This window comes from Ambystoma mexicanum, chromosome 7q (assembly GCF_040938575.1).
Source record: "Ambystoma mexicanum isolate Mex_15411 chromosome 7q, UKY_AmexF1_1, whole genome shotgun sequence".
NCBI classification, from domain to species: domain Eukaryota; kingdom Metazoa; phylum Chordata; class Amphibia; order Caudata; family Ambystomatidae; genus Ambystoma; species Ambystoma mexicanum.
The window spans coordinates 90641983-90669182 of record NC_090941.1 but is presented as its reverse complement, the minus strand read 5'-3'; the positions used below and the strand labels follow the sequence as shown (position 1 = coordinate 90669182).

General features: G+C 45.3%; 1 protein-coding gene across 1 annotated transcript in view; it reads right to left on the bottom strand.

The window, feature by feature from the left end:
- Window positions 1–27200, bottom strand: part of PUDP (pseudouridine 5'-phosphatase) — a 1293438-nt gene that overhangs the window by 583382 nt on the left and 682856 nt on the right. The window contains exon 3 of the mRNA XM_069639102.1: window positions 5578–5807. Coding sequence (XP_069495203.1) covers window positions 5578–5807 — 230 coding nt within the window. The remainder of the gene's footprint in view (window positions 1–5577; window positions 5808–27200) is intronic.

The window sequence follows — 27200 nt, the reverse complement described above, 5'->3', positions numbered from 1 at the left end:
GTCACATCAAAGAAGAGACGAAAACAACAAAAGCATTGACAGGAGAAATACAAGGAAGAAAACACCGAAAGCAATAAAATGCAAGCTATAGCAAGCCTATGACACCGAACCCAATGGCAATTAAGGGACAAGGAGTTAAACTGCTTACTTGGATCGTTAGGGGACTAGCACACCCGATAAAGGCAAGGAAGATATTGGCACATGCGAACCGACACAAGGTGGACATCCTCCTCCTACAAGAAATGCACGCAGCAAAAAAGATCATGGACACTTTTGCGCGAAACTGGGGACCTGTGAAAGTGGCCACAAACTACTCCTCGATGGCGAGAAGAGTACTCACAATTGTACACAAACGGCTAAACTTTCAAGCGATTAAATCTATTACAGATGACGAGGGGCGCTATGCGATCTTATGGGGGCAGCTACATAACCAAGATATTATTCTTGTAAACACTTATGGCCCAAACTTGGACAGCCCTGAGTTCTACCTCCGGATTGTTGAGCAGCTGTCACCCGTGGGCGCTGCATCAGTGATCTGGGGTGGAGACCTCAATTTGATACTTGATTTGGGCTTAGACCGCTCCACAAGACACTGCAGACAGCTCACCAAAGCAGCGATGACACTGAGGCAAGCAATGGTCACACTGCCCCAGGTAGATACCTGGCGTGAATTACATCCTCAGGTAAGAGAATATACATTTTACTCCGGGGCACATGGATCCAGCTCAAGGATCGATTACTGCCTATGCTCACCTGACCTGATCGCCGAGGTGGAGAAATGTGATATCCTTCCGCGTACATTGTCTGATCACTCCCCGGTCCTCCCTCCTGCAGCTGATTCCAAGGAGCACAACTCGGACCACCAGAAACTGGCACATGCCCCATAAATTGTTCAATGATGAATCATTGGTAGAACCCCTCCGAACCGAAATAGAAGAATTCTTTATTCGAAATGAAAGATCAGTACAATCCCTGCAATCGGTTTGGGAGACGTTCAAGGTTGGATGGGGACATCATCTGGCATTCTGAGACACATACTGAGGGAACTGGCCCAGACCAAAAGAAAACTGCTCGACCTCGAAGTTAATGAGGGGAGAGAGCACTTGCTGAAAATACAGGCTCAAATAGACGTATACAAAGGCCTTGCCAATAGGCAATTGTATTGCATAACACAACCTACGCGCGCAAGGAGATATGGAGATGGGAACAAGGCCAGCAAATCAATGGCGAACCTGATCAGAACTGAGATGGGAACGAGACAAATTACCAGCATCTGCGACTCCAGCGGATCGGTGCAGACGTCCCCAGAAGCAATCAATGAAGTATTCAAACAGTTATTTCACACTATATGCAAACACAGACACTGTGGTCCTAGAGGAGCTCAAAGAATATATTGATTCCATCCCGTTGCCCAGTTTAGGAGAAGAGGGGAGATTACAATTGGACCTCCCGTTGACGACCGAGGATATTGAACAAGCCATAGCTGACTTACAAGCAGGTAGGGCACCGTGATCGGACGGGATTCCCGTCGACTTTTACAAGACATGCAAGTCTGAGATGGCCCCTAGACTACTGGAAGTATGGGAGGATGCACCCGAGAGGGGGATATTGCCAAGCACCATGAGGGAGGCAGTAATATCAGTCCTCCTCAAACCCCACAAGCCCACCCAAGGCCCTTCATCCTACCGCCCCCTATCCCTTATTAATAGGGACACCAAAATCTATGCCAAAGCAATTGCAAACCGCCTGACCCCGTACATGAATATGGGATTTATCCCAACAAGATCAACTGCACTGAATCTGCAAAGGTTTTTCGCTATCTCATCGCAATTAGATCCCAATACCAAAGCTCCCGCGATCACTCTAGACGCTGAAAAAGCATTTGACTCCGTCTCGTGGAATTACATGTTCTCGATCCTAGTCAAAATGGGGTTTGGGCCGACATTCATAGGGTACATCCGGGTGTTATATAAACAGCCATCCGCAGTGGTGAGAACAAATAATACAATGTCATCCTCCTTTACACTAGAGAGAGGCACCCGACAAGGCTGCCCTCTCTCCCCCTTCATATTTGCCCTCACGATAGAGGGTATGGCGGCCAAAGTGAGGCATGAACATACATGGAGGGGCATCCGCATTAGAGGGTCCCCACTGCTCCTCTCATTATACGCCAACAACACAATGCTATATGTCAGGCATCCTGAGACACACCTTCCCCCTATCATGAGGGAAATATCCACTTTCTCAACTTACTCTGGCTACAAGATGTTTTGGACTAATCTAATTGCACGTTCCATTCCGGCTTTTGGGTTAAACCAGCAGATGAATTCTGGGACATGTATGCTGTCCAAAAGGCAGAGGGCTGGAGGAGGCATACTAAATAGATTTGTTTGCAGCAAACCACTAAGTTCTGCAGAGGGCCTGATTGCATTCACCTGTTCCAAGCTACTGCAAGCTAGGCTGCAGAGAGCTGGAGAGCACTTCATTAGAAACCACTGCTGCTACTGCTGCAGGCTACTGAAGCCAGGGCTGGACTTAATTGAACACAGCTGCCAGAGTCTGCAATCAGCTCCACCCTGCTGGCCTGCTGGCTGGGAGGGCCTTTATAAGCTCACTTTGAACAGAAGCTTTCTCTGGAAGTTCGTGCTGGTGCTCCTGTTACCAGTTTTTGACCTTTCCTGGAAATCCTCTTTTGGCCTTTTTGATTCCTGTTGCTGTTGATGCTTGCAGCTCCCTCTCCAGTCTGCTGCAGCCTTCTGCCCTGCTCCTCTGGGCTCCCACCTGACGGCTCTGTCCAACTCTGCTGCCTTCTGCCCTTCTCCTCTGGGCTTCCCTGCCTGGCAGCCTTGCCACACTCCTCTGCCTTCTGCCCTGTTCCTTTGGGCTCCTTGCCTTGCTTCCTGCCGGTTCCGACTTCTGATATACTATCCTGTCCTGTACCTGGTTATTTCTTTCAACACTGCTTTCTACTTGTATACATCTTGGTCCATTGTGGTGTCTACACTTGAATCCGTTTTACAGTGTGACCCTGGGTTGGTCTCTGTTCAGATCAGATAAGGGAAGACTTCTGTTGCCTTCACGTAGTCCGTTGAAGTCGTACCTGCCTCTGTATATGGTCTTTCAGTTTTACCCTTGCACTGAGTACAACAGTTGCCCAAGTCATGACGTTGCCGTATGACTGTTAAGAGTAATCTGCTGGTACCTATCCCAAGGGCTTTCCTTAATCCCTGGAGACCCCTTATCATATTCCAGTACACCCTTATTTCTGATCAATCCATGTTGCCCAGTGTACTTGCTTGTCTTTGCCTTTTCTCTGTCTCTTTGTTTACAGCCTGCTCCTGCAGTTCCTGTGAATACCTGTTTCAACTAACAGCTTGGTATGTACCATTAATCTGCTATTTGCTAGCATCGTCTCCGGACTCTCCCTTAAATCTACTTGCATACAGGGAGAGATAGCCTCTGCCCTGTGCTATCCGCCTAGACTTCTGACACATATTTACACGCTTTAGAGCAAAAACTCAAAATCTGGGGTGCATTACCGATATCCCTATACGGACGGATTGCCCTGCTTAAAATAGTTGTGGTCCCTAAACTCCTTTACTTGTTCTGTGGTATCCCCACATGGCAAGGCAGGGACTTCTTTCAAAAATTGAAAAATGATCAACCACCTTTGTATGGGGAGGGAGATCAGTTAGACTTAACTGGCAAAAGATGTGCAAAAGATATGAAACCGGCGGTCTGATGGCCCCAGACTACGCACTATATCTTCACGCGGCTCAGGCACATTTTGCTCGCTACTGGGCGGCCACAGCCGAACCACACGCTCATGTACGGGCCAAAAAATTTGCAGTAGGCCCCTCCAATATACATGCGATGCCGTTTACTAAAATCAAGGGGAACGTTAAAGAGATAGACAAAGTGGCCACGACTGTATGAGCCTGGTCCTCCCTATTCTCAAGGGTGGGGTGTGAAAACCCATATTGGCCATTTATCTCCTTGTGGCACTACCCTCGTTTAGAACCCACGTTCGACACCGCACTTCAGAGAAGATGGGACCCCAATAGGGAAATGAGGCTAGGGGACTTATATCCAGAGGGCAGGTTTGCCACACTGGAGATTGTGCAGGATAAGGTGGGCGTGGGTTTCATCACGACACTACAATACCACCGTCTAAAAGCAGCATGCAAAAGAAAATGGCCCACATTTCCAGATGCCCCTGAGCCTCACCAATTTATAATGGTGATTATGTTGTAAGATGGCTTTACAGGCACAATATCTAGCTTACACAGGGCAGCCCAAGAACACACCCCATCCAAAAACTGCATTAAACAAAAATGGGAACGAGATCTGGGGATCACCATTGAGGATTCCAAATGGTCTAGATACTGTCTGCACACTAAATCTATCTCACTCAACTCCAATTTTAGATTAATTCAATTCAAGATCCTGAATCACTTGCACATAACACCACGCAATGCATCCAAATTCGACCCTACACAGGTCACAACCTGCCCCAAATGCAACTCCAGTGTGGCGAACTCTATACATATGTATTGGAGCGGCCCCCCGATCAGAGCATTTTGGGAAGAAGTCGCCAGGACAGTAAGCAACATTGTTGGGTTGTCTATACCGGCTACCCCACTGAAGTACTTGTTGGGCGACCTAGGCAAGGCATCAGTCAAGACCCGTCGGTTTGTAGCTATTGCAGGGGCAGTTGCCAAGAGGAACATACTACAGGCTTGGAAAGTGAAAACAGCGCCAACCCTCAAGGTGTGGTTGAGAGACCTATTGTATGTCCAGGAGAATGAAGAACAGTACGTAAAAGGTTTACCGGCAGTGAGTAGGCCTAAGGACATATGGGCCTGACTGAGGTCGTACCTAACATGCACTCAGGGCAGTGACGAGGAGACCACAGTTGGAACACTCCAATAGAATGCCATATACCTTAGATTAAACAATACAAATGAAAATGCAAATATGATGCTGTTCCATGATGTCCATTCCTGTGATGTAGTAATGTTTATATGCTGAATGCCTGTCAAACTTAAAATAAAGGTTTACAAAAAAAAAATCAAATGTACCCATTGTCAGAGGAGAATTGGGGTTCGGGGACAAAATGGCATCAATACTTGCACCAGCCATTATTCCTTCAAGTAAGTCGGCAACCTCCTTAAGGTGAGGAACATCCTGTGGTTAATCATGTTATCCAGTCATTCGAAATATCTCACTAACAATGTTTACACTTTACATTTTCTGCTCTTTTTTAGAGGTTTTTCTATTTCTAAAATGAAACATCCTCTTAAACGGTGATGCTGTTCTATTGACCCCACAATGTATGAAATGTTATTCGAATCAATGAAGATTAAAATTGGGCAGTGCACATATGATCCAAACAACCTCTAATTGTCCATTACTAGCGTTGAGTATGAACCAGTGCATCATTGCTCCTTCAATTACGACATGTACCACTAGATACAACGCTTTGAGGGAGGACAAGCAGCGAGAACTACTAAAAAGATACAATGCTTCGCAGCAGAGGAATTGTCTTTTTCTTAAGTTTTTAGTTAACACACGTACCTTTTCAACAGCTGGTGGGGGATTAAACCTCTGTGCACAAACCAGGAAAATGTCAGGATCTGGCTTGCCGCTCTTCACATCTGGGTCATCTCCTAGCACAATGTGGTGAAACAGATTAAAGAAATCTCTGTGTCGGCTTGTTTTCATATCGAACGTGACTCTGGCTGAACTGGTGGCAACAGCCATGGGAATGTTATGTTTGACAAGGTGACTGATCAATTTCTGCACCCCTTTGAAAGAAAGAATACAACGGATGTAAAAAAAAAAGGTAACACATTTCAACACACAAGTAATTCATGTGATGTTCATATTATAAGCAATAATGATAATTTGGAAAAGTAATAATTCTCATGTTCTCAAAGTTTAAATAGAGCTGAAATAAACATACCAGATTTGAAAGCAACTCCTGACCCACAACCCCCACAGATATTGATGGTTTTAAATGAGGGTGTTTGAGATAGCTTGAGGTTTTTGCCAAAATCGGTTTAATGAGGTTAACAAAAAAAAGAAGAAAAAAAAGCTTATACATGTAGAACAGGCTGCAAAGCCAAAAACAACAAAGTTAAACATATTTCCATAACAACAGTCCTCCAGGCACACAACACAACCTCTCTGCATGTAGCAGGAACATGAGGGGAGAGGGAGAAAGGCTCTCTGCTACAATACATTCTCAGTTTTAGGTCCACGTGCATATAGCAGCCACACTATACTCCTTAGCCAGTTGGGTGGAACAACAAGCCTAGAAACATAGGAAGTGGACACCACACAAGGTAACTGGTATGTGAGCACATCCTCAACTCATGGACAGCAAACGCTATCCTGCTTTTTCATCTAAATTTGCCAAATAAGACTACGCTGCCCTCACATCAGTAAACATGTACATCGTGCCCTTGGGAACCGCCTTCGATCAGGTTGGGTAAGAGATCATTGCAGTGAGCCCTTTCCTCACTGAATGCCCTCTAATCTCCAGTAGCACCTTTCCTCCAAGTCAGAGAGCTCCTACTCAAGTCTCGAAAGAATAATATTCTACAGTCCTCAAATCTTAGCTAATTTTTCACTGAAGCCTTCAACAAGTGCTCTCTGACCTGACGATCAGTAAGTAACACTATAATCGTCAGCCCAGTGTCCCCTCCATCCCACATCCAGTTAGTGTGCAATTTATAAACCTTGAGAATTTTAAAAGGGGAGGAATCAGAAGAGTCTAGTGCCACCTCCTTTTGAATGATGTATCCAGAGGACGTTTCAAGTTTACGCTCTCTAATCTGTGGTGGGAACCCAGCACCTTTAGACTGGCCTACCTTTTTCAGTCTTGCAAGGATTTGATTCAAATATCTTCTTATATATGTTTCTGATCTGTACACCTGTATAATTTGTCGACCTCAATCTTGTCCTCTACCTTTGCAATTGCACCCTTCACTATGGTTAGTCTTCCTAACATGTGAACGTGAGACATTTGTTTATTTGCCACCTTGCCGGTAAACTCCTCCAGGCTAGACTCCATCATCATTATTTTGAACTCAGACCATCAAATTTCATTTGAAGGCTCTCAATGAAGCCAGCAACATTCGTACAGATTGGTCTCTCCACTGTTGTTTTGTCTGTGCTGAAAACAGTCTGTGTTGCGAGTAGGGCTTTACCCAGGTGTATCAGGACTCCTGCCCAGTGGCAATTTCTGGAGAGGGATGCAACTTTGGTGCCCTCTGGGAAGGCAAACATCGCCAGTAAGGTCTGCCACTGCATGCTCGCCCCAAAAACCACCACCACAGCTGTCAAATGTCAGTTTCCATAACCTTTTGGAAGGCCTATAGTACTTTCCAGATGCACTAAGCAGTTCCAATCCCTCATGCCCTCACTGTTCAATCCCTCCACCCCATCCTGCAGGTCTACTCTCACTAGACTTAAAGATCTAGTTGGTTCCTCAGTTATTTGTTCCTGCCCTGTGCAGCCTCTGAGCCTCACCTGTGCAGTTGCTAATAAAGCAGGCAGTGCAGTATTTGAGGAATCACGGGAAAGGCTCTATCTTTTACATCTCCGAGGTCTCCGAGGTGGTGATGGCTTCACCATTGGATTCTAGGGCCATCAATACACCTCTTCAGCCGCAGCAGATACCACCACTGCTCCCTCATCTTCTAAAGCTCCCTTATGATCACGTTGTAGAGGACCCTTTGGCCAATAAACCTTACACATATATACAAAAAGAATAAAGCATGGAAAATGACAATAAAAGAAATATACATATGTATACACAATTTACAATAAGTTATTCCATCACTGATTTATCTTTCGGAAATAGATAACAAATCATAAATCCACTTGCAGCAAATGTTAAACAATATTTGCTTCCCCATTAAATGTGTAACCAAAAATCTAAAAGACAGCAAAGCACCGATATCATGAACCAAACAACTAAAATGCCTTGTTTTCAAGTCCTGTCAATTCAGAAATTGAATGAGTAAATGTTAAAGTGTTTCAATCACAACCCTATCATTACATATCCTCCAATATCATTCCTCTCTGGGCTTTTTACTGTGTATGAATTAAATTAGAACACATTTCTCATAAAAAGACACCTCCATTTCATATTGGGGAATTGTGGTAAGTCAGAATCATGAGACGGACAAGGTGGTATTTTCAGCTAAGTGTTTATTGGACACCAAAAACCTAATGTATACCTATGTTTCTTGGCACTGCTCTAAAAGAAAAGGAAAACATCGAAGAGTGCTTAACAGGATGTCCTACAAAACAATAAAAGTCCACTGTCCAGAAACCTATTCTAGACTGATTGCCGTCACTACCACTATAAACAAAAGAGACCTAACTAAGGGCCTTTGCACCAAGTGAAAGAATGGTGGCTGGGCTCTGATCCCACGCTGATGTCTCTCAATCAGACAAAGAGGTTCCTTGCCAGTGGTAGAGTTCCGGTCCCGACACCAAACTGTCTCTTTATGTTTCCACTCCTCAGGTTGCGTCTCAGTCATATTAGTCACTTTCCCCCCGAGTTACGAGGGTTTTGTCTCCGTCTCCGATTTACTTCAAGCTTTGGGGACCGCATAGTTAGTAACTCCAGATCACATACACTCCTGGGGCTCCCCACTAAGGAATCTTGTGGTGTTTTATCCAGTAAGCCATCTCCTGATATGCAGTGGATATCCAAGAATGGATCAGCGAGAGGCAGGTTTTGAGCCTATGACTATGTCCTTGATTGAGTCGCTATTGAGGTATAACTGTGTGTCATCAGTGTATTTGTGGATGTGGATGTTTTGTGAGGCTGGGAGGGCTCCCAGCAGCTCCATGTATATATTGAAGATCACTGAGGAGAGTATGGAACGCTGCGGGGCTCCACAGGTGATGGGTAGCATTGGCAATCTAGAGGAGTCCATCTGAACAAACTGCTGGCGGTTGGCTAGGTAGGACTTGAACCTGACCCTGCCTTGGGGACTGAATTGTCACACCCCTCTTTAGGGTCTGGTTTCTCTCAACCCACCTTGGGGTCTGGTTTCTCTCACACTTCCTTGGAGTTTGGTTTCTCTCAACCTGAATTCCGGGCTCAGCCCTTTCGGCCCACCTCCAGATTCTTGTGAGTGACAAGATACTTTCTGCGTCCACGTGGTGGCTCCTACAGTTATGCGTTCCAGTAAGCTGACATGCCATACATCTGGCTTCTTCCGGGTGCTCATGTGTTTGCTGGAGCTGGTGCTCCCTCCATGCTGTCTTCCTGCAGGGCTTTAGCGCTGGTTCCTCATTGCACCACTCATTCGCCGCTCAAGTGTTCTCCACCGCTGGAGACTCTTGTGGGCCGGGCTTCTCCAGTCCGCATCTCTAGAAGGTTACTAAGCATTCAGAAGGATTTGTCGGGCATTGAGCCGCCACGCAAAGCATGGGCCTCCTTCTGCTTGCCACATGTCTCAGGAGGAGGTCTCTCCACCTCTACAGCTCTGCTGGTTACTATCCTCCCCCGTTTCAATATTGATTTGGTCTTTATCCTCCATACTGCCAGAGGGTGCATCTTTTACCTGCTCACTCTTCTGAGGCTTAGACGGTGCCTGAAAAGGGTCAGAATCCATACCAGCTATCTGTAGAGAAAATATCAACTTATTAAACAGTTTAACTCCCATATAACCAACAAAGCTATTAGGCTCTTGTGACAAAGGAAGAGAATGTATATCTCTGTTCAGGGATTGCCATTCCTCTAAGGGCGGGGGAGAATCACCCCCAGTCAGATGCCCTGTCCCCTGTTAAGCTGAGCGGGTTGTGGCGATTTGTGAGATCTTGTCACTTCTCCCCAGAGGGTAGCCCTTCTTTGTGAGGCTAGTGAGGTGAGCCTGATATGTGATATTCCCCCTAGGGGTGGCGGAAAGTGGGACCTCACAAGGAGAGACTCCCCTCTGGGGATAAGGACTCCCGTCTGTCAAGGAACTCCCTAGACCCCTTTATGAGGAGTTGACAAGAATATCTGATGTCCACTACAGTCACTCCAAACAAGTTACTGTCTGTCACTGCAATATCCCCAAGAATCCACATCATCAGGCCAGTTGTACTGTGAAGAAGAAGAAAGTGAGAACCAAACAGAGTACTCAGTGGTTTGCAGTCAACCACACTCGGACGAAGAAGAAAGACCAAGGAGCCACAAGTCCTCGAGCGAAAGAAACAAAGGTCTGTGCGTCTACGCAAGGGAGTACCCAGTGTTGCCTAATAAAAAGAGAAGGACCAGTGAAGTTCTCACTGAAGGCCAGGAAGTTAAAAACCAGGGCTGAGGAAGAAGCCAGGAGATGCTAACACGTCCTGAGCAAAGAGTAGGCCGGAAAGATGACAAAGGAGGCACGGAGAAGGCAGGGAGCTGAGCTGTGTGCCTGGGAAGAACCTGCAGCTGATGGCCCAACCCAAAAAAGTTGGACCGGTAGGTCACCAAACTGCGCTGAGACCATACCAGGAAGTGCTCTGCAGAGCCGAGTAAGGAAATAAGAAGAAGCGAAGGGCCGAAGCAGTTGTGCCAGAAGGAGGAATCTGGCCCCAGGAGAAGAACCGAGTATGCCTACCCAATTCAAAAACAGTATCGCAACGGAGGGAGATCCGGGTTGGGGATAGGTCGGAAAGAGAGTGAAGATTACCAAGGGAAAAATCATACTGGTCCCAATACAAGTAAATATTGGAAATAGAGAAGATTTTCAAGGAACTAATCACACTCATCCCAGAATAAATAAATATTGGAATGAGAGTGAAGATTACCAGGGGACCAATCAAACTCGCACCAGTTTATGTGAATATTGGAAAGAGAGTAGAGAATGCCAAGGGACTAGTCAGACTCATCCCAGTAAAGAGGAATATGTTAAACCAAGTAGGGAACACCACAAAATCCATTTGACATACTTCCAGAAAAGTATAGAATTTTATGAAGAGAAACTGCATGATTCAAAGAAGAAGCAGGAAGGATTATTTGTGGAACAAGGGAACTATTTGTATAGAAAACAAGGGAAAACCAAGGAGGTGCAAAAGTCCCCTTGAAGAATTAAAATAACTCATAGATGACATTATCAGAAGACATCCCAAGACAGAACTGTTAATGTTATAGAAGCCTGGAAAAGGGAGTCATTCTCCTGCACCCCTTTTTTCTTTGAGTTTTCTTGATTAGTGTAGGTGAGCAAAATGTTTGTCTGGGTATGGTAACCCAAACAGCTGGAAGGACCTGTGTGGATTTCATCTACAAGTTCTTTGTTGTTTGAAATGATTATGCTATATTCTTCTTTTTTAGTATAGAATGAAATTATTCTGTAATTCAAATCCAAAGAAAGAAACAGCCTAGGAAATTAAAGTCAAATGCATTTCGGTCCTAGTGACCATCTTCAGGGACAATTTCTTCCCTGTTGCTGGCTGAAACTGCACTGAACCCTGGGTGCTGTCAGTGCTTGCCTGCCTCCAATGCGCTGAATGCTGCTGGGTAGGGCTTGATTAGTGGTACGGCCAGAATAGGATAGTTTCGGACAAAGGACAGACTGTTGATTTGGACAACCACATTGACAACAAGCACCCTAGTTAGTTTTGTGTTGGGTAGAGGAAACACCTTATTACTAGGGATAGAAAGGCCTGTATTCATTATTTAAATAAACATGCAGAAATGTTGCCAATTGGTCCGTCTCCTTCTTCTGGCTTACCATAGGGTTCACCTGCCTAGTCCAAAAGGGGATGGCTCAGCCCTGGGGAGACTGAATGAATTCCACGGATTCATCAAAAAATGTACATAAATATATTGGAACTATTTTAATTTGTTCTCCTCCCTATTAACAAAATGATGCAACTTAAACCATGTGATTGCATCTCTTGTATCACACCAGTTCACCTGCCACAACATCTGTTTCACCATTAAAGGGTTTGTAATTAAGGATCCAGAAGGAAGATTTAGGTGGACATTATATTTTCACATGTAAGCTCCCATTTATTAACTTCATTAGAACACTAACTTCTCATGAAGTTCTTAATATATAGCTCGGCATAGCTCAGGGGCAATGTGTTTGTCTTAGAAGCATGTCATGGTGCATGCCCTCAGACATCAGAAGCAGACCAGCCAACCCCAGTTACTGGCACCCAGGGGGACCTTTAAGGCCCCAAAAGGTTGCCTCAAGACTTCCTGGGGTCAGTCCTGGCGCCGTTGGAGCCAGGCCTATATTGTTCCATCATGTAAGGCAGGTTACAGGGAGCATGGAGACACATTTAGTCCAGCCAGAAGGAACTGAGCCATACAGTCTAACTTTGGGTGAGGCTGGAGGGACTACTTTACCTGGGACTACCTGGGACTACTTGCGCAGGGTGTAGCTGGAGGAACTACTTAGCCTGGGCAAGGCTATATTAAACACGCCCTAAGGACAGAACACGCTTTGTGTTATTCTGCACTCCTGCAGCGTAACGCTCACCGTCTCTAGTAGCTCCAGTTTACCCGGTCTTCAGCCACGCCCGCCTTGGAATCCACGAACCAGCAGCACCTGTGGAGAAAGGAAAGAAAGAGAGAGAGAACGAGAACAGGCACAGCGGGTGAGTCCTTATCTGAGAAGCGTTCCATCCAAAAGGCTCCCTCTTCAGCCGCTCACAGGATCGTCACATCTGCAGAAAGGAAACACAAGCAAAGAGAGCCAATGCTCACCCGGAGGCTACACCCTTCCTGAAATCCATCAAAGCGGTTCACGCGATCACCGCTCCGGAGTCACACTGCACCTGCAGAACAGAAAAGAAACATCAGGTTAGTCGCGCAAGGGAAAAGAACTATTCTAAAAACATTTTGACGCCGCGCTTTCGTGCTAATACTCACCTGCAGGAATTCTGCTCAGCATTGCAGAGAGGAGCCACTCATTCACCTGGCACACATAAAACTGCACCTGCAAAGAAACAAGCACAGTAGTGAGAACTCTGGCAGCAAAGAACTTTTAAGCAAAACTATACCAAGAATCTATTGGCATAGAGACTTACCTTCAGAGTCACAGTTGCTCAGGACTCTGCTACAGCCGTAGGATCAGTGATGCAACTAGATCCGGAAGAGAGGCTTATGAACATCAACGCACCCCTGCATTCAGTCGCAGGACGGAGAGCCCGCCATTAAAAAACCTAAGGTGAGGCAGAAGCGAAGGGGAGCACAAGAGGTCACGGGAAGTCACGGGAGGTGGGAGGCTAGCCGCCCCTCACAGCTGGTTAACATCTTGTTTCAAAATTGTAGGCAAACGCTCACTCGTGAAAGAAGTAGTGAAATCAGAGAAGACACGTGCAGCCATTCACCGCTCAGCTTCATGCGATGCATGTGCAGACGTCCATCGCCCAGCTTCGTGCGACGCCCCCATGGAGACCAGGTGAGCGTAACAGAACGCAAAGCCTTCATACAATCCTCTACCTGGGCATCATGGAAACCTCAGAGACTGACCAGTTAGCCCAGCTTTTGGGGGAACTCAGGGCAGAGGTGCATTCAGCTTGACAGGAAACCAATGCTCTAAGGAGAGAACTGATTGTGGCCAAGGATTGTACTGATGACCTAGCCAGACAATTACTCCCAATCACAGGCTGGTCAAACACCACTACCAGGAATGGGGTCATCGGTCCCAACGCCGTCAAGTAACCCTGTGCAGGTGGTCCTTCCGGGAGCCGTACCTTTGGCTCCACCAGAACCCTTTGCGGGAGACCCAAAATGGTATGCGGTTTTTATGAACCAGTGCTGCCTTCATTTCCTATGTAGGCCTGGAGCCTTTCCGAACGACCAATCAAAGGTGGCCTTTGTGCTTTCATATCTCAGTGGCAGTGCCGTGGACTGGTCGGTACCACTAGTCAATCGAGAGGACCCCCTTCTACGTGACTTTCAGAGGTTTCAACAGGACATGGAGAAGTTGTTTGCCCGACACTCCCAAGGCCAAGGATTAGATAACAAACTCCTGTCTCTGCGCCAAGGGAACCACGATCTGTTAACGTATATTGCACCCTTCAACAGATTGGTAGTGGAAACCGGTTGGCCTGAACACAAAAGAACTATGCTGTTTCATCGTGGGTTGAGAGGCAAGTTAAAAGATGTTTTGGCTCAAGTGGTCAATCCACCAAGAGACTGTGAGGAATACATTGACTTGGTGGCGCAGCTTGACCACAGACTACAGAACCGGAGAGCTGACTGAGCTAGAATGGAAAATCGGGTGTTTGTGCGTCCAAGAGATAAAGCTTCCAAAACCACCGGCACGTCCGAACCCATGCAGATTGGAGGAGTGCGTGGACCACTATCCAAGACTGAAAGAGACAAAAGGAGGCAACAACAGTTGTGCTTATATTGCGGGACAGCCGGCCATTTCCTCCAAGAGTGTCCGGTGAAACCACCCAAGAAGGCAGTTGGGGTCGCTGACAAGGTCGGGGCAGAGCCAGAGCCGGAAAACTACCATGCCCGACAAGCGTAGAGGTCTGTTTCTCGAGCGAAAAGAAGGACACTCAGACCTCGCACCTAGCCTTACCAATGATGCTCATTAGTTACCAGCAACCGTCTCGTATGCACGCGGTCAGAGCTTACATCGACAGCAGAGCTATTGGTAACTACATGGATCAAGAATTGGCTTCAAGGATGAATCTTCCACTTTGCGAGAAGGCAACAACCGATCTGGTCACCACTGTCGACAGAACAGAGATCTCTTCAGGTCCTGTAACACACTCGACAACAGAGATGACACTGTTGTGCCAAGATGGGCATTGTGAAGCCATTGTGTTTGACCTAATCAAAGCTCCACAAGTCCAAATAATTCTGGGAATGTCGTGTATAGAAACACATAATCCTTGCATTGACTGGCGTGCTAAGAGGCTGACCTTCTCAGTTGAATGTGCTCACACATGCTATCAAGCACACACACATGCTATCAAGCTATCAAACCCTTGACCAAAGAGGTGGCAACAGCCATGAGTCTAACAAATCCGCTACCCCAGGTATACCAAGATTTTCAGGATGTTTTCCAGAAAGATCAAGCCAATACACTGCTGCCCCATAGACCATACGACTGCCAGATCGACCCGATACCTGGCGCTCAGATTCCATGCGGTCGGATCTATGTGCTCACTGAGCCCGAAAATTTTAATTTGAAAAAGTATCTAGACCAATATCTGGCAAACGGTTTCATTCGTCCATCCATCCAATTCCCCGGCGGTCTCACCCTTATTCTTCGTACCTAAAAAGGAAGGAGATCTAAGGACTTGCATAGACTACCGCGCATTGAACCAGGTGACTGTAAAGAAACGGTACCCCTTGCCGCTAATCCCTGAACTGCTGGACCAAGTAAAGGACGCTCAAATTTACACTAAGTTAGATCTCAGAGGGGCGTACCATCTTGTACGAGTTAAAAAGGGGGACGAATGGAAAACCGCCTTCTGTACTAAGTATGGGCTATTTTAATATCAGGTGATGCCCTTTGGGCTTTGTAACGCCACAGCGGCCTTTCAATATTTTATGAACAACGTCCTTCGAGAACTAACTGATGTCTGTGTCGTAGTGTACATTGACGACATTCTGGTGTTCTCTTCTTCCGAGCAAGACCATGTGAAGCACGTCCGTGCTGTCCTTGAAAAACTCTGGCAACACAAGTTATATGCTAAATTAGAAAAATGCTTCTTCCATGTTAACGAGGTCGAGTTTCTTGGATTTGTCCTAACCCCTTGGAATTACTACATCTCTGACCCTGGATGACATCCATAAGGAAATTTTGTATCTCATTGACACTAAGACTCAGCAGGATTGGTCAACTAAAAGCAAACACCATTCAGCTACATATCATTTGTCAAATTTTTAAGGACACCTTTATCTACTCAGTAAGGAACTTCAGGAAAAGGTCATCTCAAATTACCACAAATTATTGGTAGAAGGTCATCCTGGAATTGCAAAAATGGAAGCCAAGATCAAGCAGCATATTTGGTGGCCAACGTGGCGTAAAGACATAAAGCAATTTGCGCTATCATGTGGTACTTGTGCACAAAACAAAGCTCAAAAACAGAAACCATCAGGTCTACTACAGCCTCTGGACGTTCTACCTACACCCTGGCATACGCTGTCTCTCGATTTTATCACTGATCTCCCTCCTTGTAATGGATTTAACACCATGTTAGTGGTAGTAGACTGTCATTATGCCTACCCCCGGGGACCCAGACCAGGTCCAGCAACCCCAGAAGCAGGCATCAAGTTATTTTGGGCAAGCCCAAAAACCCCTGCTACGGGCTGTTTGGGTGCGGTCCTGGCACCTATGGCGCCAGGCTCATATGGAGAGTCAGTCCTGGCGCCATAGGCACCAGGCTCATAGGGTAGAACTTACCTGATGCAGACCATGCTGCAAGCTTACCTGATGCAGACCATGCTGCAAGAGCTCCAAGCCAAATGAGGCTTGGTAGGGACTATTTTACCTAGGGACTATTTTTTTTACTCGGGCGGGGTTGGGGAGGAATACTTACCTGGGACTACTTTGGAGGCTATTTAAACCACGCCCGAAGAGCAGCACACGCTTCGTGTTATTCTGCATCCAGCAGCGTAACGCTCACCGTGCCTGCAAGTCTGCATCCAGTCTTCTGCCACGCCCACCTCGATTTTGGAGCTCCGAGAAAAAGGGAGAAAGAAGGAGAAAAGGTTAGAACAAGAGCAATACCTTTGATGATTACCTGAATTCCCGATCCATCACGCCTTCGAGCTGGAAGAAAGAAGTTATTTTATGCGCGTCACCTCGCCTGCTGCAGCGCCGCACTGAACTCACCGGTCTTTGCAGCATCTTCACATTCCACCGCATCCTCCTGCATGTTCCCGCCGCATTCCGGCACCTAGGGAGTAGACAAGAACAGCAAGGTGAGCCAAGGGAATACACAGAGGAATATTAGTAACCCCCCCATAGACTTACCTGATTTTACCACCGGGGGTACTATTCCTCTTCACGGGTCAGCGCAGATTCCACTGCATCTTTGCTGAACCCCAGCCCCTAAGGGGAAACAAAAGAAAAGGTCAGCAAGGTGAAACAAAGGGACTATCAAGGGGAACCCTCCTCACCACATTAGACTTACCTGATTTTACCACCGGAGGTATTATTCCCCGAGACTTCATACTTTCTCTCAGTGCCTGAATAAGAGAGAAAGCAACAGGTTACATATTGACATTATTTATCCAACTGTGTTGGAAATACAAATCCTTACCAGAATATTACCGGTTGCCACAAGGAACTCTTCACTAGGGTCAAGCTGCAATCTGCAAGGAATCGGACAAGAGTGAAAGTCAGGCATTTGAACTCTTATGAACTACATACTTTTCGGAGTCAATATTGTTCTGGAACTCACCAATTCCTTCGAGCCAGTGAAGCAATTGGTTATCAACGCGCCCCTGCGCTCAATGCAGGATGGAGAGCTCATCTTTTCAAACCATCAGGTGAGACTATAAAAGGGGACATCAAAGGTGATCCGTGGGGAGAACAGCGGGGGTGGGGGGGATTTACACTCAACTCCACGGGTGGTTAATTCCCTTCCTCCATTTGCAGAAGAATATTCCTACGGGCCAAGCAAACGAAGCTGGGTGGGCCAGTCCAGTCCGTCATCTCGGCCCTACGCGTCACATTGGTGAAGACCGCAGATGTCCAGTTCAGATCGACGCCTCTGTGGGAGCCAGGTGAGCGTAACAAGACTTGTTTTCCAAAATGGCCCACTTCATTCCATTAAAAGGCTTACCCTCAGCTTCGATCCTGGCAAAGGAGTTCCTAGAACAGATTGTCCGAATACAAGGATTCCCTTCCGTCCTTATTTCAGATCGGGGCAGCCAGTTTATCTCACATTTTTGGAGAAAATGTTGTGAGTTAGCCCAAATCGATGTAAGACTTTTCACTAGCCACCATCCTAAAATGCATGTTACACCAAACGGAAGGTAGTTGGAAAGATGTTTTATGGATAACCGAGTATGCCTCTAACAATTCCTTACACTCCAGCACTGGGCAGAGTCCATTCTATACGATATACGCGATGCATCCACGAACCTCTAACCTCTACCCACCTCAACGTTTTGGAAATGCCAGCCGTAAGAACTTTGCACACCACCATCTCACAAGCCTTCAAAAGGGCGACAGAACATCTAAGGCAAGCTAAGGAAAAAATACAAAAGTGCCGCAGACCAACATATGAGTGAAGCTCCAAGGTATCAGGTTGGGGATGAAGTCTAGCGGGCATCGAAACACATACCGGTAAAAGGAACTCATACCTTCAATCCCAGATATTTGGGACCATACACCATTAAGGCCATCATTAATCCGGTGGCTGTGAATTTGGAGTTACCTCCATATATGCGAGTGCATCCCGTGTTTCACATGTCTCTTTTGAAACTAGTGCAACCTGGAACTCGAGTAACGAAAGCACCAAAACCAATCATAGTCGACGGAGAACCTTAATTTGAGGTTAAGGATATTCTGGACTCCAAATTTGTCAGATCAAAACTATTCTATCTAGTGGACTGGAAAGGCCATGGACCGCAAGAAAGAACATGGGAGCCTAGTAACCACATTCATGGGCCACGCTTGGTAAAAAGGTTCCATCGAAATCATCCAAGCAAGCCTGGACCAGTGGAAGAACCCAACCTAACAAGGGCCCTGGGGGGGGGTGTGCTGCCATGGTGCATGTCCTCAGACATCAGAAGCAGACCAGCCAACCCCAGTTACTGGCACCCATGGGGACCTTTAAGGCCCCAAAAGGTTGCCTCAAGACTTCCTGGAGTCAGTCCTGGCGCCGTTGGCACCAGGCTCATATTGTTCCATCATGTAAGGCAGGTTACAGGGAGCATGGAGACACATTTAGTCCAGCCAAAAGGAACTGAGCCATACAGTCTAACTCTGGGTGAGGCTGGAGGGACTACTTTACCTGGGACTACTTGTGCAGGGTGTGATGGTGGAACTACTTAGCCTGGGACTACTTGTGCAAGGCTATATAAACCACACCCTAAGGACAGAACACGCTTCGCCGTATTCTGCACTCCTGCAGCGTAATGCTCACCGTGTCTGCTAGCTCCAGTTGACCCGATCTTCAGCCACGCCAGCCTTGGGATCCACGAACCAGCAGCACCTGTGGAGAAAGGAAAGAAAGAGAGAATGAGAACAGGAACAGCGGTTGAGTCCTTACCTGAGAAGTGTTCCATCCAAAAGGCTCCCTCTTCAGCCACTCACAGGATCGTCACATCTGCAGAAAGGAAACTCAAGCAAAGAGAGCCAATGCTCACCCGGAGGCTACACCCTTCCTGCAAACCATCAAATTGGTTCACGCGATCGCTGCTCCGGAGTCACACCGCACCTGCAGAACAGAAAAGAAACATCAGGATAGTCGTGCAAGGGAAAAGAACCATTCTAAAAACATTTTGATGCCGCGCTTTCGTGCTAATACTCACCTGCAGGAATTCTGCTCAGCATCGCGGAGAGGAGCCACTCATTCACCTGGCACACCTAAAACCGCACCTGCAAAGAAACAAGCACAGTAGTGAGAACTCTGGCAACAAAGAACTTTTAAGCAAAACTATACCAAGAATCTATTGGCATAAAGACTTACCTACAGAATCACAGTTGCTCAGGACATTGCTACAGCCATAGGATCAGTGACGCAACTAGATCCGGAAGAGAGGCTTATGAACATCAATGCGCCCCTGCATTCAGTTGCAGGACGGAGCGCCTGCCATTAAAAACCTAAGGTGATGAGAAGCGAAGGGGAGCACAAGAGGGTCATGGGTGGTGGGAGTCTAGACCGGCCCTCACAGCTGGCTAACATCTCGTTTCAACATTCTAGGCAAACGCCCACTCGTGAAAGAAGTAGTGAAATCAGAGAAGACACGTGCAGCCATTCACGGCTCAGCTTCGTGCAACGCATATGCAGACGTCCATCGCCCAGCTTCATGCGACGCCCCCGTGGAGACCAGGTGAGCGTAACAAAGCAAGACAAAGCAGAGCAACACAGGTTTGAAAAACATCACTGCGCCTAGAGACTGATCTCTACTATTAAGTACGTTATAAAGGATTCATTATTTACATAAAGTTATCGGGTGGCGCTAAAACCCAAGAATACATGTATAATGGTTTCAATTTGCTGATAGCTTTTATTGAGAGTAAATCAAACTCCTATATAATGACTATTATGGGCACCCAATTGGGTAAAGATAGGAATTACTTACAAACTAGCCCTACCAGCTTGTACCAAAAAGAACTATCCTCCCTGTGAAGTATTTCTGAACCACATGTCACGCAAGCATCTACTTTTTGTTTATAATAATTTAAGGCCAGAAATAATGAGAAACTGCCATATTTAGTGTTGAATTTCTTCATCTGAGCTGTACTGAGTAATACGTCATGACACATCCTTTGCCACATGTTTTCTCTATTCATTTTCCTATCAGTTGGAAAACTCAAATACATGAATTGATCTAAAATCTCCAAATTCTCTTCATTACGTTTCCAGGAAGCGGAAGATACATTCTTAGATGTGGAAAAGATCAATATATTTGAATTCTGCACACTGATTTTTAAATCATTAGCCTTTAAGTACGAATCAAGTGCCTTTAAGCTCCGTTGAACAACAACCACTGTCAGGTCAAAACCGACTACATCATCAGCATGTGCAACCCAATGAACTGCAACACTGCCTAAACAGGGGGAAAAGTAGGGATGATTTAGCATTACTCAGATCGTGCCTCAAAACAGAGAAAAAGTGGTTGAACAGGGATTGAGGTAAAACACAACCCTGTTTAAACCTCTAAACTCGGGAGGACATAGTGCCCCTTACTCAAAGACTAATTTGGACGAAGTGTTCATATGTAAACACAACAATATGTCCAAAAGCGTACCAGGCAGGCCCCACCTACTGAGTCTCCACCATAATCTGGCTTTGTTTGCTCCATTGAAGGCCTTGGAAAAGTCTATAAATGCTGCATAAATTGGCATACTCTTCTTCTCCCGAAGGGATAGTATTAGGCCATGGAGCGATTGCCTCAATCTCTCATGGAGCGATTTCCTCAATCTCTTACGAAAGCCAGACAGGAATTTGTCAACTCTTCTACTATAGTTAGTCCATGTCTGAAGCTGGTCCAATACAATGGAAGATACAATCTTGCTGCCAACATCTAAAAGAGCAATGGGGCGATAGTTGCAAGGCTCAATTCTATCCTCTTTTTCAAAAATAGGCACAATATGGGATACTTTCCATGAATTGGGCATCTGTGGTAAGTATAAAATCTGTTTAAACAGGGTAAATAATATATCTTCCCCGGGTAGAGGACCGCCTTGTAGTGTGAGATTTGAAAGGACATCAGGGCCAATGCGCCCACATGGTCTTAGCTTTGGAGATGACCTCTACGACATCATCAAAACCGAAGTCCAGATTCCACTTCACCACACCCAGGTTCATCTCCTAACACTTTCCCTCTTGGGTGAGGCATAAATACCCTGAAAGTAGTTAATCCATCTAACCTGCGTTATTGCATTACTCTGTAAATATGGCTGGGACAAGGTATCTCTATTAATAAGGCTCCACATGTTCAGATACTGATTTTGAGCTATAGTCCTCAGCATTAGGTCACTTTCTTTATGCCACATGAGATGTTTGTGGGCTTTCAGACAGTGTTAGTCTTTCTGCTTCAACACCTTCTCTTCATGTGTGCCCTCAGTGAACAATCATTACGAAATAGTTGTAAAACCACGTCTTAGATCTAATTTTGTACCCGCTATTTGTTAATCGAATACAGTTTCACACAGAAGCAATGGCCCACCATTTCCTGTGTAAGAGTATGTGGATGAAACGTGCGTACGTCTTTAAAAGAAGTGTGAGAACAATGTAGGTGAGAATATCTTCCGTGCTCTGAGCATTGGAAAAATACCTATATGACTCATGCCCTTCCTGATTGAACTTGGCAAACATAGTGGGTCTCTATGTAAGATGGTTAGTTGGCACGTTAAGTAACATGCCATGAGGCCCTTCAGATTAGTTAACCAAGGATCCCTTATTATCAAAGATGGCAATCAGTGCTGAGTGATCACTTACGTTCGGAGCCAAGAGGGCATGTCCCCTACACTACCATTACATTTTCTAAACCCCCAAGTTGCCATACAGTTGGCCCAATGTCGCCCCCTTGAATCTTCGTTATTCTTCATGTACCTGATCATTTAGTTGCTCTTGCAGGTAGTTATGAATCTGGTCATAACAATTTCCTGACAATTTATATCCCTAGCTATTATAACATACTTGGGATCATGGGTTTCATACCAATCAGTTAATATTTTAGTCATGGTATTCAGAAAATCAATCATTTTGTTGGAAGTTGCAAGATTTCAGTAATATTTACTATAATAAGTCTTATGGTATAAACAAATGATTACTTATCCTACTTTATTTCACTGCCAGAATATGTGGCTACAAGGTATGGCAGCATTCAAAACAGGCACTAAGATAGTTTGTATTGAGGGTGTGGCCAGCAGCTGCTCAGTGCAGACGTGCTGACTGTCAGATACTGGGCCACCAGAAGAAAATCCTGATAATTCTGCTTTAAGCACTCAAAATAAGACACCTGTAAGGACGCTGTGATGTAGCTAGTGAGATCATCACTAGGAATCCGGTATGGGCCTCCTCTTCTGTGTCCAGGGAAAGTCAGCCACTACCTGATCCTGATCCTGACCCTGAGGTTGGTTTCCATGTGTGAGGATCACGGGGAAGGTCTCTCATGCCAGGGGACAGTGGGTATTTCCTTATCTTACAACCCCCCTATAATTCCTAAACTGACAATGGCTTAGTGTAAAATAGAACAACTTAATGTTACCCATTCTTCTATGGACTTCAGTTCCCATAATGCTATAAGTACTGGGACGAGGAAGAGGAGCTCAGAGGCAATAAGGACTTGTTGTCATTCAAAGCACCTGTGCAGGATATTTAAAACCAAAGATGAGGCCCAGCTGGGAAACAAAGGAAATAAAGGTGAAGCAGAGGAAGGAGGGCAAGGAGCAGTGAATGGCCGTGCAGGAGACGTAGCTGGAAAATCTGAAGACATCTGAGGTGCAGGAGCAGCCACAGCGAGAAGCCCACTGCAAAGGTGAAAGTAATCAGAAATGAAGAGTACGCAATACGGAAAGCTGCGTACTAAAAAGAAGCCCAGCTGAGGAGGAGACATGCTCCCAGAGCATCTTACGACAGATTGAAGACGCAGAAGATCAACGGAGCTGTAAATACTACCGAAGATTGATGCACAACGTACCCGAGACACGCAGAGGCAGAAAAGAAAGCAGAACGGACACTGAAGGACTGCCGCAAAGCCTAACAGCAAGTGGGAGCTGCCACAGAGAACCGGTGAGTTGGCAGAGAGTGAATGATTTCCAGGCCACTCTGTACGTGAAAGCTGTTACAAAGTAATAATTTTGAATACCAAACAATTGAAAAAGCAAAGGAAAACCTATCTAATGAATACCAAATAGTTAAAGGAAACAAAGATAAGTGGCAAAGAGGAAAGTTCCCTCATACTACGAGAGGGGAGAGTTTATAAATAGCACTACCAACAGCCAAGAGGCTGTCAAAAGACTGCTGTGGAGAATCTTGGAATCAATATTGCCATTAAGTTTGAAGTTAGTTATATGAGTTTTCTTCCTGGAAGGCGAGTATATCAGGAAAGGGCTTATAGTGGTTAGTCCTAGCAGGTGAATGGACCTTGAAAGAAGATGCTTTGATATCTTTGATGGCAGAAAGATATATGGAAAGAACCTTGGTCGAATTGAGAGAATTAATATACTGTATAATTTGTTTGACAAACAGTAGCATCCCTGAGACAAGTTGCTATTTGCTATCCTGACAAAAGTGTTTTATTTCAAGAAGAAGTGTTGAGAAATATTGAAGTGCTATCTTGACAAAAAGAAGATTTCTTTGAAGAAAGTTTTAGGTGATAACAGAACACTTGCATTTGGTTTTGAACACGTGTTTTGGGGAGAAAATAAATCATCCTTTTCATAGCGATACTGAGAAAGACATTGGGCCTCATTACGACCCAGGCGGTAAGTTACCGCCTGGGCCGTGACTTTACCACCATGGCGTAAACTACGTTTACGCCATGGTGGTTGGCGGACTTACCGCCCCATTCCGACCTTGGCGGGGCGGTAAGTCCCCAATCCCCATTTACCCTTCCCCATTCCCATTTTTGCCCCATAGGGCATAATGGGAGGGTTCATAGACAAAAAGTCGAAAACTTAATGTCGAAAAGCAAAAATGTCGAAAAAAAAATGTCGAATGCAAAAAAGTCGAAAACACATACATATAATAGGAAAAGTCATAATTTCGAAAAAAAAATGTCGAAAAAAAAAATCGAAAACCCAAAACACTTTTTTTTTTTTTTTTTTACACAAATACTAACATTTTTTATGGGGGGGGTCCCCCCCAAACCCCCCCATCCCAAACCCCTACCCCAACCCCCCCTCCTCCCCATACCCCCCACCCCCCATAGATATACCTTTAATTATTTTTAAAAAATCTTTAATATAATATTAAATAATTAATTAATTATTTAAGAAACCCATCCCAAACCCCTACCTCCAACCCCCCCTCCTCCCCATCCCCCCCACCCACCATGGATATACCTTTAACCATTTAAAAAAATTATGTTTTATAAACTATAATTAATTAATTATTTATTTAAACATTAATTCGAAAAAAAATCGAAAAAAATTCGACATTTTTGTAATTCGACATTTTTATTTTCGATTAAATATTTTCGACATTTTGTCTTTCGACATTATTGTATTCGACATTATGACTGGATACCTAATGGGAGTGGGGAAGGCGTTAATTACGCCACCGTAAATTACGGTGGCGTAATTAACTCCATGGTCCCTAAGCAGGTGTTAAGTCCGCCATGGCGCTAAGGGACCTCGTACTCAGGCGGTAAGGGTCGGCGCTGTTTACACCGCCGTAAAACCCTTACCGCCTGGGTCGTAATGAGGCCCATTGACTGGTTTTTAGTTATCAAGCAACTGTGGTGCAAAGGACATTTGTGGTATCTTTAAGAAAGACACAGTGGTTGAACATAACTTTGTTGAATCAGAACTTTAAGTTAAATAGACCTGATTTGACCCAGGGGAAGGGAATACAACCCTGGTCAGAACAAGTATTTTCAAGAACATTTGTGTTTGAATTACAAAACTGTTTTGTTGAACCAAATGTCAGCCATAATTCCTTTGTATAATTTTATTGTATAGATTAGTGTGAGGGCCAGAGAAATTTTGGACGCTAAGTCAATTCTCTTTAGTTTTAGTTTGCTATGCAGGGACCTCTCTATTAGTTTTGGGTTAGGTTAGGGCAAGTGACGCGTTTATCAAAAGCCCCTTTTATTTTGAACAAATGTCAAAAGCGAAAAAGTGAAGCAAAGTTAACGTGTTCTGTCTGCAGTGTTTGTAATTACAGACGTGTGCTCAGTGAGTTTTCTCTGCAGCCGCGGTGCCTTTAACAAGCATCTACCCAGAAGTCACTATTGCTTTAAAAACTGTGATTCCAGGGAAAGCAGAGCGAAAAGTGAAGCAAAGTGACAGTGTTCTGCAGTGTTTGTAACTTCGGACGTCTGTCTCCGTGAGTTTTCCCTGCAGCTGTTGTGCCTGTAACAAGCATCTACCCAGACGTCACTATTGCTTTAAAAACGGTGCTTCCAGCAAAAGCAGAGCAAAAAGTGAAAGTTCTACAGTGTTTGTAACTTCGGATGTGTGCCTCCGTGAGTTTTCCCTGCAGCCGCTTTGCCTTTAACAAGCATCTACCGAGAAGTGATTTGGAGAAAGGGTGAGAGCACCAGGAACATGTAGCTAATGCGCTGAACTTATGAGTGTGGTGTTGAAGAAGCCAGTTGTAGGCATTGGTTAGGACAGTGCTCATGGCCCCACGTATGGGATAAGTAGGTGAATGTTGGATTCCTACGATAATGGTGCTTTCTACACAGGTGATAGGTTTTTAGAACAAGATTCCTATGCTGTGTTGGATCCAAGCTCGTTGAAAAAATGTAGTCCACTAGTTATTGATTAATGTGCTCACCGACCGAGAAACAGACACTCCAGAAGCACTACGTCTTCTAGAAGTACTACTCAGTGCACGCAACAACACCTGGCAATACGGCCAACCAACTCAATATCCAGGATTAATCACAATTTGCCTTGATAAAGACCTCTGATGGTCGAAACACGTGTCGGAACCCACAGTGATAATAAAGAACTAATGACATGAACCAATAAAAAGTGGACTAAATTTCTGAACGAACTTGATCCAACATAGCAATGGTATTTTCTTCTAAAAACCGATTAACTGTGTAGAAAGTGCCAATATCGTAGGAATCCAACATTCACCTATTCTATCCAGAAGTCACTAGTGCTTTAAAACATGTGATTCCAGCGAAAGCAGAGCGAAAAGTGAAGTATGGCAGGGACACAGCTCAGAAAGAGAGCAGACAAAACCATTTATCCGAGGTTGGAAGTACAAGCCTCTTTGAGTTTTCTGAGAAGCATGTGGGATCGGGGAGAGTAAAGCCAATATAGGGACATTCCATTGGTAAACTCACCTGCCTCCTTCCCTGTGTCAAAGTGTTGCCAAGAGAGGCTGGAATGCTCCCTACTGTTTCCACAAATAAACAGAAAGAAGCTTTCTTAAGTGGCGCTTTGCAGTAAAGCAGGTACAGGCTCGTAACAATTGCAAGAATTCCTTGTGGCTTCCAAGTCTTGGAATTAAGATATGAAACTAAGAAGTGAGGCCAAGGGTGGAGTGCAAGATGAAGAGGTTTTTATTAATTCTTTACCAGAAACAAACAGAACAAGCGTGTATCGTTTTCCACATGCGACTGTACTGTGGTGAAACAACTGGCCTTAACCAGTTGAGACTAGGGCACATGGCCCAGCCCCGAGAATGTCTGTTAAAATCTTCTAATCTGGATTTCACCCTAAACAGCCACTCGAACCATAACAAATTGGGGAATGCTTTATAACAAATGTGGGCACTGCGCAACAATTAGCCCTCCCACATTTAATGATGGGCCATTAACTATGGAAGGTTTGAACGCCCCACCAGCCTCTTCAAATCAGCCCAGGATGCCCTTACCCCTAGGAGCGGAAACGCCTTCTCTGGCCTATTTGGACAGAGAT